We start from the raw sequence: 14,828 nt of genomic DNA, 5'->3' as shown, positions 1-14,828 counted from the left end.
TGACCGATCTATTACTTGCTGTTTATGCTGTTTGGCATGTGAGTAGTCCTGTTTGGTGGCTTCACCAGGTTGACACTTCATTTTTAGTATTTCTGGTGCTGCTCCCGGCATACCCTCCTGCACTCTCCATTGAACCAGGGTTGATTCCCTGGCTTGATGGTATTGGTTGAGTGGGGGATATGCTGGGCCATGAGGTTGCAGAAGTATAATTTTGCTGCTGTTGATGGCCTACAATGCCATGTGGATACCCAGTCTTGAGTTGCTAGATCTTTTTTAAGCCTTTCCCAATTAGCATGGTGATAGTGCCACAGGTGGAGGGTATTCTGAATGAGAAGGCAGGACTTCATTTTCACAAGGACTGTACAGTGGTCACTCTTATTGATGCTGTCATGGGCAGATGCAACTGCAGGTGGCAGATTGGTAAGGATGAGGTCAAGTATGTTTTTCCTGTCTTGTTGGTTCCTTCACCACCTGCTGCAGACCCAGTCTAGCAGCTAAGGCTTTAGGATCCAACCTCAGCTGCTGCTGAGCCACTCTTGGTGGTAGGCATTGAAATTCCCCACCCAGAGTACATTTAGCACCGTTTCCACCTTTGGGGCTTTCACCAAGTATTGTTCAATATGGAGGAGTACCTCAGCCATGGGACGCAGTATGTGGTCACCAGCAAGAAGCTTCCTTGTCCCTGTTTAACCTGAAGCTATGAGACTTCATGAGGTCCGGAGTCAATGTTAAGGACTCCCAGGGCAACTCCCCCCTGACTGTATCCCACTGAGCCTCCACCTCAGCTGGGTCTGTCCTGTTGGGGGGAACAGGACATTGGGTGACGGTGGTATCTGGGGTACATTGTCAGTGAGGGTACGATTCTGTGAGTATGACTATGTCAGGCTGTTGCTTGACTAGACTTTGACACAGTTCTTCCAATTTTGGCACTAGCCCCCATATATTAATAAGGAGGAATTTGTAGGAGAGATGCGACAGTTTCTGATGCTGTCGTTTCTGGTCCCTGTGTTGATGCTAAATGGTCCATTCAGTTCCATTTCTTAGTTGAGACTGTCACAGTTGACACAACTGAGTGGCTTGCTGGGCCATTTCAGAGGGCAGTCGAGAGTCAACCACATTGCTGTGAGTCTTGAGTCATATGTAGATCAGATCAGGTAAAGATGGCAGATTTCTTCCCTGAAGGACATTACTGAGCCAGAAAGGTTTTTCTGATAATCGGCAATGATTTCATGGTCATCAACGAATTCTTAATTCGAGACTTCTTATTTGAATTCAACTACATTGGCGGGATTTGAACCCGAGGATGAGTGGCAATGGGGCCATGTTCTTGCCACTGAAGACTGCAGCTGATATATGGCAATGCCGAAAGCCCCATGTTTCAGCAACCACATGTGAATCACAGTCCTTGCTGTGGCGTTCTCTCTTCACCATCAATGGGAATATGCTAAGAATGTCTACCCCTTTTTATTGACACACTTTCTCTTGTCTTCTGCATGCACCAATGGAATCTGCACAGTCTCCCTCATCATGAAAGCAGCCCCCAAATCACCTCTTTCACCTCCGAGGAACAGTCACACATCTCTTAGAAGTTACATCACCAGGGCTGCCTCTAGTAGCTCAGAGATTGATTCCTCAGTGGATACGTTGACTGGATTAGAGTTAGGATCACATGCTGGTGAGCACATCACTGCCACATCTCCACAGGCATCATGGAGAAATGCTCTGGGTTGCTGGCACTGCCAGAGATAAGATACCTGCTCAGCACCAGGCAGGAGAGAGCACCATGATGTTGGCCATTCATGACTTCACCAAAATGCACAGACATTGGAGCAATAGTCAAGTTTGTTGGAGGCACTTGGCAAACTGACTCAAGGGTTGGAGGACACCAGCAACACTGTTTGCACCAGGCTGCTTCTGGCATGTACCTACCTTGGACAGGTTGGTCCTGACAGATCCAGTGTTTAGTGTCTGCTGGATACAGCACAGATCTGCACTCTATCATCTAACCATTTGTGTTCAGTACCAATGCCAAACTGACAGGGGGTCGAGTTACCTTGACCTTACTACAGGTCCCCCTTCCTCACAAAGCAGTGTCAGCAGCAACCATGGTGCCAGGACATTCCACCTCCATCCTGTCTGCCACCCTCAGCCTCTGGGAAGGCGCACTCAGCAGGTGGCACAAGTGATACTTTGTTGAAGGTGCAACAAAGTTCATCATCAGCTGGATGGGTAAGTGTCATTGTAGCTGTAGCTACAAGATAAAAGGCTGTATTTTTGTGACACTATATTGTTGTGAGTGATGGTAGGGGAACAGGGAATGAAAATAGTTCACCCCTCCTAACTTAGCCATAACATCATGAATGAGTAAAAAAATCTCTGCCGCACTCTTGTCTTCCTGTATCTTTCTAACATGCTAAATAATATTCAGTTACTTCCTTTAAAATTTGGGTTTTCTGAACTCTTGAGTGAGGGAGTGAAATACCATAGAATCATGAGACAATACAACAAGAAGGAGGCCATTCAGTCCATGTGTTCATGCTAGCTCTTTGGAAGATCTACCTAATTGCTTCTATTTTTTTGGTCTGTCCTCATAAATCAGGATGTTTCTCTCTTTTTTATCCAATTTTGCTCTTGAAGGTTATTATATATATTCAACAGAATCTTTTAGTGTTCTGAGCCATGCGGGGAATAGCAGGATGCGTAGTGCAGTTGGTGAAGAAGTCCATTTAGCCCCATCTCAGAGTCAAGAGTAGTGGTGAGAGTCTTGCTGGCAGCAATGTGTTGTTGGTTCAGGGTGATTGACTGCCTTGTTGACAGCCCAACTAACTTCATTAGTATTCGGTTTCTGATCTTACTAAACTCGCCCAATAAACCAGATGTTGAAAAAACTCGACATGGAAACCAGTGCAAGCAGCTGGTGGATTGAGCTTTATTTAGCTTGGTCTAAATAAACCTTTATGTTGGACACCAATATTTCAGGACATGCTCAATAGACGCCGGCCATGAGAAACCAAGTTCACAGCCACTGGGACCTGATGTGTGTCAGTCTATAAGACTCTCATGGCACATCTCCGAAACCCTTAGAGGATGCTCCTGCATTTCGATGCTGCAGCAAGGACGTTGTGCACTCAGGGACCCACTCACCGCCCTAGTACACAATCATCTGAACCTACCAGGATGCTCACAACATCTCTGCCTTGTAATGCCTTGCCTTGCCTCTTTGCACTTTGCCCCCTCAACTGAAAATATTGGCATATATCACAGCTAACTTGCTTTGGTGTTTGGTGCTAACACAAAGGAAGGAATCTCATTCCGATTGTTAGCAGTCAAGCCAAGGAGGTTGGGCCTCCCTGGGAGTCCTGGCAACGTAAGAATAGGAAGAAGATAGGGATCCTTATGCTGGCAGAGTGTAGAATGTCATTGGCCTTCTTGCTGTAGGCATTCCTCGACAGTTGAGACTGCACTGACCTGGGTGGCAACCTCTAACCAGGCTGGCATGGTCTGGTATCAAAGCCACCACAGCTGGTCCTAGGGGAGTGGAAATTCCTGGTCTGCACCACCCTGTCCAACCAGACTTCCAGAACCTGCCCACGATGTAGGGCACTGGTTTCCCCTTGTCTGCCAACTCCAGGGAAACATCAGGAGCCATACAAGACAGCTCCGCATTGTCAGAGCTTGATCAGGTACACATCAGGTTTTCAAAGACTGTGTGGGCACAAAGGCATGCCAGGAATGGTGTGTCTTATGGCGTGGTGGGGGCGTTGGGGGGGGGGGGGGCGGTGCGGTGGGACAGTGGTGGTATGTGGTGGGAGGTGTAGTGGGTGCTGGAATTGAATGTGACAGCCCCTACAGGGACAGGGTAAATAGTTAATGAAGAGAGTTTGGTAAGGTATGGTGAGAAAATCCATCAGGTCTCATGGCAAGAAGCGCTCCCAAAGCCTCAATGCAAGTAAGATTCAGCCCTTGAGTCTGTTTCCACCCGCCTTTCAAACCATGTATTCAAAGACATAACAACTCAGCAATTTCGTAAAAATTCTCATCTCCATTCCATTGTTTCTAAACAATAATGTTACATTAGTTGCACTGATTTCTGACCCTTCGGCCACTGAGAACATTTTCTCATTAATATTCTTCATGGTTTTGAACATCTTCATTAAACCGTCCCCTCACCTTTTCAGCTCCAAGATGAACAGTGTCAATTTCTCAAATACCTATTTCAAGTTCTTTGTCCCTGGTACAATTTTACTAAGTCTTTTTTATTTCATCTCTAAAGGTGTACATTTTTGACTCTACATGTGATGATGCGAGGTTGTTGATGATACCAAAGGTATTGCAAATCTGTTTTTGTTTTCTTCCTCACAGACACCTCTAAGGATATCAAGATAATCATTAGACACCTTCTGGAAATGCTGACTCACAAAAATGTCTCAGGACATGGACGGGATCAAGCACTTAATCTGCTGATCAGAAATGTGCCTCGAAAGGACCTGGGAATTAGAGACAACACCAAAAGCTTGGATGCAATCGATTTTGGTATGTGTACTCTTCATTCTTTTGAATTTCTGATTTTCCCTGCCCAAATAACTTGGACAACTTTACCTTGCGGAGTTTCAGTATCCCAAGGTACTGTGGAAGAGCATTTTTCTCCTTGGGCCAATACTAAGGGTTTAGCACAATAGCTTCCACAGGAGCTATGTTAATCTAAAACAGACATCCGGCTATTCTTTGAATTAACCTTTGTAGGGGGGAGGGCTCCACATTTCTACCTCCCTTAGAGTGAACGTGTGCTCCTTGATATCACATCTGCATTTTGAGATTATGTGCCCTGCTTCTACTGCCCCAGGTCAGGTCTCACTGTCACATTAACTCTATGTCTTGCCCATTGTGCTAACAGACCTGCTGAGTACTTTTAACATTTTCTGTTCCTTATTTCACGTTTTTGGCATCTGCGGACTTTAGCATGTGTGATGGGTTGTCAAAATGATGTGTCCTTATATCACTTAAATTATCATTTCAACTGGATTTATTGGCACATCATAAAGGCAGTTTTGTGAATCCAGAGCTTCCAAAATCTATCCATATCCAATTCATGAATGTAATTTTCCATTTCAGGCTTGAAGAAGATCTTGAAAGTTGGAGGGCAATTCCCCGAACTGCCTGACTGTCTCCCCCTGACTGAGAATACCTGCCTCACTGCTTCTATCTTACTCAACAAGCTCTATGATGATCTTCGCTGTGATGAGGAGAGAGCGACTTTTCGAAAAATCTGTGAAGAGTATATAACGTAGGTTGTGTGAGGAATCAGATTAGCTATTCAGTTTGACATGTTTATTTAAGATAATTCGCCTTTATTGGCCAGTGCATTGAGTATAGGAGTTGGAAGGTCATGTTGTGGTGGTACTGAACATTGGTTAGGCCACTTTTAGAACACTGCATTCAATTCTAGTCTCCCTGGTGTAGGAAAGATGTAGTAAAACCTGAAAGGATTCAGAAAAAGTATTAACAATAAGGATGTTGCCACTGTTGGAGGACTTTAGCTGTAGGGAGAGGTTCAATAGGCTGGGGCTGTATGGAATGAGCTGCCAAACAAAGTGGTAGAGGCAGGTACAATTACAACATTTAAGAGGCATCTGGATGGGTACATGAATAGGAAGGGTTTCGAGGGATATGGGCTGAATGCTGGCAAATGGGACCAGATTAATTCAGGATATCTGATCCCATGGATGACTTGGACAGAAGGGTCTGTTTCCTTGCTGTACATCTCTCTGACTCTACATTGCATCATCACCATTTGAGTGGCTAGGTCAGTCTTAGGTAGGGTGTGGTACCCAAAAACATGGTGGTTATGGACAGGAACATGAATTGCCTGAGGGAGCTGGAGTAGAAGCAGAGGCAATGTCAAATGTAGTGCCTACCCCCACCCTGCCCTCCAAGATAACAGGCAATATCAATATCCCAGCATTTCTGGAATGTGCTGCAATTTTTAAAGTGAGGGTAGAGGAAGGGCGTCCTTGTTGAGCTTATTAACAGATTGGGGAGGGGGGTTCAAGAAGACAATTTTTGATTTGTAAATCATCAGTTAGCCATTTGGCTACTTTGTTGACGCTGCTGGTCTTCTCAGGTGTTGCCTGCTCCCTACTTAGTGGCAGGCCCCATCATGGCTGCTGCCTGCTTTTGCCACTCCTTCTCCACAGACAGCTCCTGCCACCTGGTGACAACTAGCTCCACAAATTGAACCCCACGTTATGTTTCCATTTGATGGCAACAACATGTGAGCGCCCCAGTTGTGGTGTGGTTTCAGGACCTGGAAATTACCTGGGTGATGGATTGACAATGGCACAGTGAGAAGCAAGCCCTCCATCATTGGGACTAGTAACCGAGAGGCCTGGATTATTGATATGGAAGCATGAATTCAAACCAGACCGCAGCTGGTGTGGACTTATATTCAGTTAATTGAATATTTGTGGAATTAATAACTTCCGTTTTCAGCGGCAGCAGCGTGAGCCAGAGTGCCGATCGGAAGGTAAGGCGGTTTTGTTTCTCCCTGTATATAAACTTACCTTGTGCAACAAGCGGCCCTCTTGTTTTCAGTGGTGGGTATGTCGAGGGAACGCGAGCCAGGAAGAAACAGATAAATTCAGGCATTGGCTAAACCCAAAGCACTACATGTATAGTGTCTCCCACCCATCCTCTAACCAAAAAAAACTGTGTGGAGGGTCGGTAAAGTAAGGCCTTATTTTTTAATTTTTCTTATTCTTCTGGAAATCCAGAGTAGAGGGAATGGAAGCTAGGGAGGTTGCATGCTCGTCTTGCAGGATGTGCGAGATAAGGGTCACTGCTGGTATCCCCTCTGACTTCATCTGCGAGGCGTGCGCCCAACTCCAGCTGCTCGCAAACTACGTTAGGGAACTGGAGCTGGAGCTGGATGAAATCCAGATCATTCGGGAGGCTGAGGGGGTGATAGAGAGGAGTTAAAAGGAGGTGGTCACACCCAAGGTACAGGAAAAAGGTAGCTGTGTGACTGTCAGGTAGGGGAAAGGGAATAGGCAGACAGAACAGGAATCCCCTGTGGCTGTTCCCCTCAATAATAAGTATACTGTTTTGGATACTGTTGGGGGGATGGGGGAGACCTATCAGGGGAAGGCCATAGCAGACAGGTGTTTGGCACTGAGCCTGGCCCTGTGGCACAGAAGGGAAGGGGGGAGAAAAGGAGAGTAATTGTAGTGAGAGATTCAATAGTAAGACACACAGACAGTGGTTCTGTGGATGCAAACGAGATAAACGGATGGTACGTTGCCTCCTGGGTATCAGGGTGCATGATGACTCGGACTGTGTCTTCGAGATCCTTACGGGGGAGGGTGAGCAACCAGCAGTCATGGTACATATCGGTACCAACGACATAGGTAGAAAAAGGGCTCAGAATGTGAAAAACAAGCTCAGGAAGTTAGGTTGGAAGCTGAAGTCCAGGACAAACAGTGTAGTTATCTCTGGATCACTGCCACGTGATAACGAGGTAAAAAATAGGGAGAGTGCGCAGCTAAACACGTGGCTACAGGGCTGGTGTAGGAGGGAGAGCTTCCATTATGTGGATAATTGGAGCACATTCCAGGGGAGGTGGGACCTGTACAGTAAGGACAGGTTGCACCTGATCCAGAAGGGTACAAATATCCTGAGAGAGAGGTTTACTTGAGCTATATGGGATGGTTTAAACTAAATTGGCAGGGGGTGGGGAACTGGATTTATAATTCAGAGGATGAGGTATTCGGCCTTCCAACAGACACAACAGGGACTGAGGTGGTTTATAAAGAAATGCGGTCGATAGAGCATAATTGCGGACGCCAAGATAGTTTGAGGTGTGTATACTTCAATGCTAGAATTATCAGAAATAAGGCGGATGAACGTAGAGCATGGGTCGGTACTTGGAACTATGATGTTGTAGCCATTACACAAACTTGGGTAATTCAAGGAGAGAAATGGTTGTTGGATGTTCCAGGATTTAGATGCTTTAAAAGAAATAGGGAGGGTGGCAAAAAAGGTGGGGGAGTGGCATTGCTAGTCAGAGAGAGTATAGCAGCTACTGAAAGGCAGTTCAATAATGATATGACTAAAAGTCAGTTTAGGCTGAGGTCAGGAATGAGAAAGGAGCAGTCACTTTGTTGGGTTTTTTTTACAGACCCCCTAATAGCTGCAGAGAAATAGAGGAGTGTGTGGGGAAGCAGATACTGGAAAGGTGCAGAAGTCACAGGGTTGTAATCACGGGTGACTTCAACTTTCCAAATATTGATTGGAAATGTTTTAGTGTAGTGGTTTATATGGAGCAGATTTTGTCCAGTGCATTCAGGAAGGATTCCTGACACCATATGGATAGACCAACACGAGGAGAGGCCACTTTGGATTTGGTGCTTGGCAACGAACCAGGCCAAGTGCTGGACCTGTTGTTAGGAGAGCATTTTGGCAATAGCGATCATAACTCTGTATCTTTCATGATAGTCATGGATAAGGAGAGGTACATATGGCAGGGTAAAGTTTATAATTGGGGGAAGAGTAATTACAATTCAGTTAGGCAAGAACTAGGTAACATCAATTGGGAACAGATGCTGCCATGGAAGATCACCACAGAAATGTGGGGATTGTTTAAGGAATGCATACTGCAGGTGCTCGATATGTTTCTCCCTAACAGCAGGGAAGATGTGGTTGAGTGAGTGAGGATAGAGTAGACAGCCAGAGACTTTTTCCTAGGGTGGAGGTAGTTTTTACGAGGAGACATAGTTTTAAAGTGAAAGGAGGTAGATATCGGGGTAGACGTCAGAGGTATGTTCTTTACTCAGTGTTTGGGGTGTAGAAAGCATTGCTGGAAAGGGTAGTGGAGTCGGCCTCTTTAGGGGCATTTAAGCGGCTATGAGATAGGCGTATGGATGATAGTATAAGGTAGTGGTGGAGGTTAGATAGAACTTAGGTTAGGGTAAAAGTTCAGCACAACATAGTGGGCCGAAGGGGCTATACTGTGCTGTAATGTTCTATGTTCTATGTTAGTAGGTTAGACTCAAGGATAGTGATCCTGAAGGCACCAAATCATCAATAAAACCATTTGGTTCACTAATGTGGACAAGATCTCCAGCCTTACCCAGCACAGGTGACTCCAGATTTATAGCCAATATAGTTTGACTCTTAACTACCCCCTCTAATGACCTGGAAAACTGTTCAGTTGTGTTCAAGAACACTGAGGACAATTAGGATTGGGCAGCTAATTGCTAATGACTCTTATACTGTGAAGGAATGTAAACAGGAACCTACTAACTACTTACCCAAGGAAGATTTTGCAAGGTCGTGAGCATCAGCAGGCTACATGAGGGGGCCCTCATTGGATCTTACTCTCTGAGAACATTCTTTAAATCTCAGGATCTTGGCTGGCTTACATCTTCCTGGGGCCAGCAGGACCATGGCAAGAAGCAGCAACAATTAATAATACCTGAAGATTGACAGACACCAGAGATTAGTCCTGGGTCTTCCTGATTTATATGCTCTTACTGCAGACTGGATAATGAGGGCTGTGGCTCTGGCCCTTGTTGCCTTTCTGATTTCTTGACCCACTTCAGAAATGTGAACATTTCATCTGGTCAGAGATAGTCGGAACTGCCAATGCTGGAGAACCTGAGATAACAAGGTGTGGAGCTGGATGAACACAGCCGGAAGAAGGGCCCAGACCCGAAACGTCAACTTTCTTAGTCCTCTGTTGCTGCTTGACCTGCTGTGTTCACCCAGCTCTACACCTTGTTATTTTATAACATATAATCTAGGTTGACATTCCTTATTCTCAAGAGGTATCAACTTTCATGTAAGATATTAAGGCGAAGCCTGATTGCACTCTCAGATGGATATCAGAGAGACCATGGCACCACATTGAAGAACAGCAATGGTGTTCTCTCTTGCTGGACAATATTTATCCCTCTATCGATCAGATTTTTCTGGAAGTTTTTTCATTGCGTTTGTAGAATCTTGTTATGTATATGGTAGTTAACTGTATTCCCTGCATTTCAACAGCAATTGCATTTCAAAAAGTACTCATTTCCAGTGAAGGGCTTTGGGATGCCTTTAGGTTGTGAACAAATGCTATATAAATGCAAGTCTTCCTTTTCTTTTTGGCCGGACAGAAGTATTCAAAATTGTGAAGGGATTTAGCAGGGATGATATTGAGAAGATGTTTCCTCTTGTGACAGGCTGCACAGGGTTTAAAATGAGTGAAAGGAAAGGAGTATGGTGCCCATTACCTTCCCATCACTGCTGTCAGTTTGGCACCTGACCTGTCCTTCGGCAGTTAAGATCCTTGAGACCTCAACATATCCATTCCTGATAAGATGCCTCTTGAAGGCACTTTGCAAGTCCATCAACAAAAACCTCCTGCAGATCTCGGGTTGAGGTAGGGCCCTGTTGAGTGCGCAGTGAAACAAGGGACAGCCTCCACTCACTGAAACCCCCCTTAAGTGATTATTCTGCAAACATCTATGGAACAATCAGGGTCAGGCTATCGTGGTGAATCTATTTCAGAGTGCTGATCTGAAATAACTTCACTCTCCTAAATATTTCTCTTTTGTGGAGAGAATGAACAATAGGCGTTTATTTATACAGAGCCTTTCAGAAGATCAGGATATTCCGAGGCAAGTTACGTTCAATGGAATATGTTTGCACTGTTATCACTGTTGTAACGGAAGAAACGCTGCACCAAATTGCACAGATTATTTTTTATTGTTTGTCTAATGTGGGATATAGAGGGAAATATATACTAATTGAAGAAAAGATAATGAGAGGCAGAATTTTACAATCTGACAGATTCAAAGATTGGAATTTTCATGGCTGTGGAAGCTGTTTTTCGCTGATGACTGTAGAAACTGATAACCTTTTGAAAGAAATTAATCCTCCCACCCCTCTCACCAATGAAAGGAAATCACAAACAAAATAGTAACAGCAAACCAAAGTTGGCATAAAATTAACAAGCAATGATTTCAAACAATTTCACTTTAAGCTCATGCCACAATAGTGTTGTAAATGTAATGAGACCCACAGTTTCTCACAGGTCAAATCTTCCAAAAGTCTTTAATAATTTATACAATTCATCGAAGCTTTCTAAAGATAATTATCACGACCAAGGCGGAGAAAGAACCATTTCTCTGTCTGGTCAGGTGCTCAGTTTCAGCAGCTTCAGTTTCCAGAGATTCCTTTGTTTGAACCTTTGAATAAATGCACTAAACAGTTGAGTTCATTTCAGTAAAATTGCCCTCTGTGGAGAGTTTGTTCTATCTGCTCCAAAGAGATTAGACTCCTCTTCCTTTCCTGTAACAGAAACAATTTTCCCTACCAGATTTCACTGAGATTTAGCCCTGAGTTTCTGTGAAAGATGCTAAAAACTATAATTCAACACATCAGTGGGCCTGAAAATATCTTTGCTTTAGTTGACTTTCAGGTCCATAGCAACCTGATCACAAATGTATTCTCGGAACTGAGATGTGTGCGACATACCACTTTCAGCATCCTATTTCACGTTGGATTTAACCATCATAAAAAGAAAATACAGGCTTTTTCCCAAAATGTAGGTGTCATCGCACTAGCAGCAATGTTAAGTTGTATTGCTCATATTTCAGTGGAGAAAAATGCAGAATTGTTCTTTCAGCCAACAGCATACTTTGAGCTTAAACAATTAGGAGCAACAGCCAAATTGAACAAACAGTGACCTATTTAACTACCTCTACCGTGAAACTTTATCATATTCAGATCGACTTTTTTTCCATGTGATTTATTTCAGGAAGTATAATTGCCATGTCCAAATTACATCAATTTTACATCAGAAATTCCTTATTGGCAAATGACTGCGTGGTAGGTACTGGTTGATTGAGAAACAGCTTGTTTACTGATAATAAAATCAGTGATTTGATCATACCTCTGAAAAATCTGCAATTAACATTTTACTGAGCAAAGTTTAAGTAAGATTTTAATTAAAAGATAAAATTCTGCTTTAACAGTGTTCAGAACATCATAATTTATGGAAATATATGTGGGCCTAATCTATTTCAACCATATCTTGTTGTATCTACCTTGCTGAGTCATATGTTATTGATGGGCTACTTGTAGAGAAGGAAGAGCTGGGCACAACTCCTTCAAAGAACAAATACTGAACACAGGAATTAACCCTTTTAAAATTACTTTGCGTGACAGAAGCTGACAGCTATGAAAGATCCACGTTAGATATTAAGACACACATTGAAACAATAACTTGCATTAATATAACATCTCCTTAACGTGGTAAAATGTGCCAAGCATCAGAGAGAATTTAACAATGAGTCGCATAAAATCATTGAAGCTGATGACCAAACGTTTGGTCAAGGAAGGCCTTCAAGAATGGATGAGAGGTTGAGAAGTGAGGCAGTTTATGGAGGGTGGGGGCAAGGCCACTGAAGGCATGACCACCAATGTTGAAATGAAGGGAGTTGAGGTTGCTCAAGAGTTGGTGACCGAAGGTATCTTGGAGGGTTGTAGGGTTAGATGAGGCTACAGAGAAAGTGAATAGTAAGGCCATGAGAATTTTAAGATTGAGTTTTCTTCTGGAAAGAAAAGCAAAAACAGCCAGAGGTACAGGGGGTGATGGGTTAACAGAAATTGATACAAGTTAGGACAGGAACAGCAAGAGTTTTTTTTACTGATTTCAACGTAGGGCTGGAAGGAATGATCAGAAGATAAGAAATGTTAATTTTTTAATATCTGTTGATGACATTGCAGGAGCAAGTTTGACCCTCAGAACATGGAAAAAAATTTGCACGCAATCCAGTGTGTGTCTGCACTCCTTCAGGGACCCTTTGACGTTGGAAACAGCATTCTGGTCATGCAAGGAGTCATGGAGATGATGGTTGCATTGTGTGGTTCAGAGAGAGAAATTGACCAGATGGTGGCAATAGAGGCCATCAACCATGCAGCAAGCAAAGCCAGCAGAGCGAATTTCATCATTTCTAATGGAATTGCCTTACTGAAGGACATGTATAAGAAATCAACTAATGATAAAATCAAAATTAGAGCATTGGTGGTAAGTCTCATTGAACAATACTGCTGGATATTGTGTCATTTTCTTGTTACTCAGTTGCAGTGATTTTCAGCCTATGTCAGCCTCAAGTTGGTGAAATGTAAGGTAGAGACCCTCCTTTGTTTTATTGCCTTTCTTTTACTTTTTGTACATTTCAGATATTACATGGAAAAATGGTTGTAAAATACTTCTCAAGTTGGCCCTGAGCCACATTGCAAGTAGAAATGGCCAACTGGTTTGTCCCTTGACATTAAGTCTGTAGAAGGTGATTACTTTATATTCTGATCATGCCTTTTAAAATGAAATATATAACAATGTGCTGTTCACATTCTATGATTCTTTCTGGTACCACCAAGGTGGGAAATGTTCACACAAAGTCATGAAAATTGAAGATGTAATTAATCTGTATTTTGATTTTTTTTTTGCAAATTGGTCCCTTAAATATCTGCCAACATTACTGCAATATCTTCAAATCATGCAAGGAGTCATGGAGATGATGGTTGCATTGTGTGGTTCAGAGAGAGAAATTGTTTCAAAATCATGTTTGAAGCTCTGTATGACATTATATGTGTTTTGAAACACTCTATTTTACTAAACTTTAATTTTCAAATTGACTGGAACTTGCAACACAGAAACAGATCATCTTGCTCACCTATTCTATGCAGGTACTTGATTTGACATGGGTGTCCTCCCACCCTTCTTCATCTTAACCCATCAACATATTTATCTGATATGGTAGGAACTGCAGATGCTGGAGAATCTGAGATAACAAAGTATAGAGCTGGATGAACGCAGCAGGCCAAGCAGCATCTGAGGAGCAGGAAGGCTGATGTTTCGGGCCTAGACACTTCTTCAGAAAGGTTTCTGAAGAAGAGTCTAGGCCCGTGATGTCAGTCTTCCTGCTCCTCTGATGCTGCTTGGCCTGCTGTGTTCATCCAGCTCTATACCTTGTTATCTCAGATTCTCCAGCAGCTGCAGTTCCTACTATCTCTGAAACAATTCGGCTCCCTGCAGACGTGACTTCAACAATCATGTCAATTTCTGGGGAAAGAAGTTTCTCCTGAATTTCCTATTTGTTTTATTAGTAACTGTCCTATATTCATAGACCCCATTTCTGGTCTTTCTCTTAAATGGAAACATCTCTATATGTAACCTAGAAAACCACTTTATAATTTTAGTGATCTCTATCAGGCCATTATTGATTTTTCTCTTTTAAGTAAGAATGCCCAACCTTATGAGATATTATAGGGCAGACCACAACAATGTGCAACACATGGAAAATGACCCCAAACTAAACTTGTTTATTTGAGTAGGTACACATAAACAAATGGCCACAAGATGCTATTACACTCTTTGCTCCTTATTAAATATATTACATTATGTCCAAAATTCCATTCAATTATCACATCTCTTGTTTTCCATTTATTTACGAGTCTAACCCAACCACAGGTTTTCAATTCCTAAGAGGTTGCCGTCTTTCCTGACTCAAACCTGTAGAACATGAGGAAGGACCTTGACCTGTCTTAGCCTGATATTGAGGGGAAGTTTTCTCTGTCAACCTTCAATTGAATTTCCCCTTAATCAAACATGTGTGTCTGGCACTGACTCAGATCTAAACTGGTTTCTAACTTTTGTTGGAGTAACAATTTGTACCCTCCTTATATTCTAATTATCCAATTCATCAGTTCCATTTTATTCTTCCCAACTCCCTTCCTTTCCATGAACTTCTGAAGATAAAACATGACCTGCAAGTTAAGGCTAA

At 43.1% G+C, this 14,828-nt stretch overlaps 1 protein-coding gene across 2 annotated transcripts in view; it reads left to right on the top strand.

The window, feature by feature from the left end:
* unc45b (unc-45 myosin chaperone B) overlaps positions 1-14,828 on the top strand; it is a 70,144-nt gene that overhangs the window by 25,711 nt on the left and 29,605 nt on the right. For both annotated transcript variants that reach the window (XM_059643948.1, XM_059643952.1), the window contains exons 8-10: positions 4,363-4,533; positions 5,113-5,284; positions 12,769-13,069. In XM_059643948.1, the coding sequence (XP_059499931.1) occupies positions 4,363-4,533; positions 5,113-5,284; positions 12,769-13,069 (644 nt within the window). The remainder of the gene's footprint in view (positions 1-4,362; positions 4,534-5,112; positions 5,285-12,768; positions 13,070-14,828) is intronic.

The sequence above is a fragment of the Stegostoma tigrinum genome, chromosome 3 (assembly GCF_030684315.1).
Source record: "Stegostoma tigrinum isolate sSteTig4 chromosome 3, sSteTig4.hap1, whole genome shotgun sequence".
Taxonomy (NCBI): domain Eukaryota; kingdom Metazoa; phylum Chordata; class Chondrichthyes; order Orectolobiformes; family Stegostomatidae; genus Stegostoma; species Stegostoma tigrinum.
This window is presented reverse-complemented; position numbering and strand designations above follow the sequence as displayed.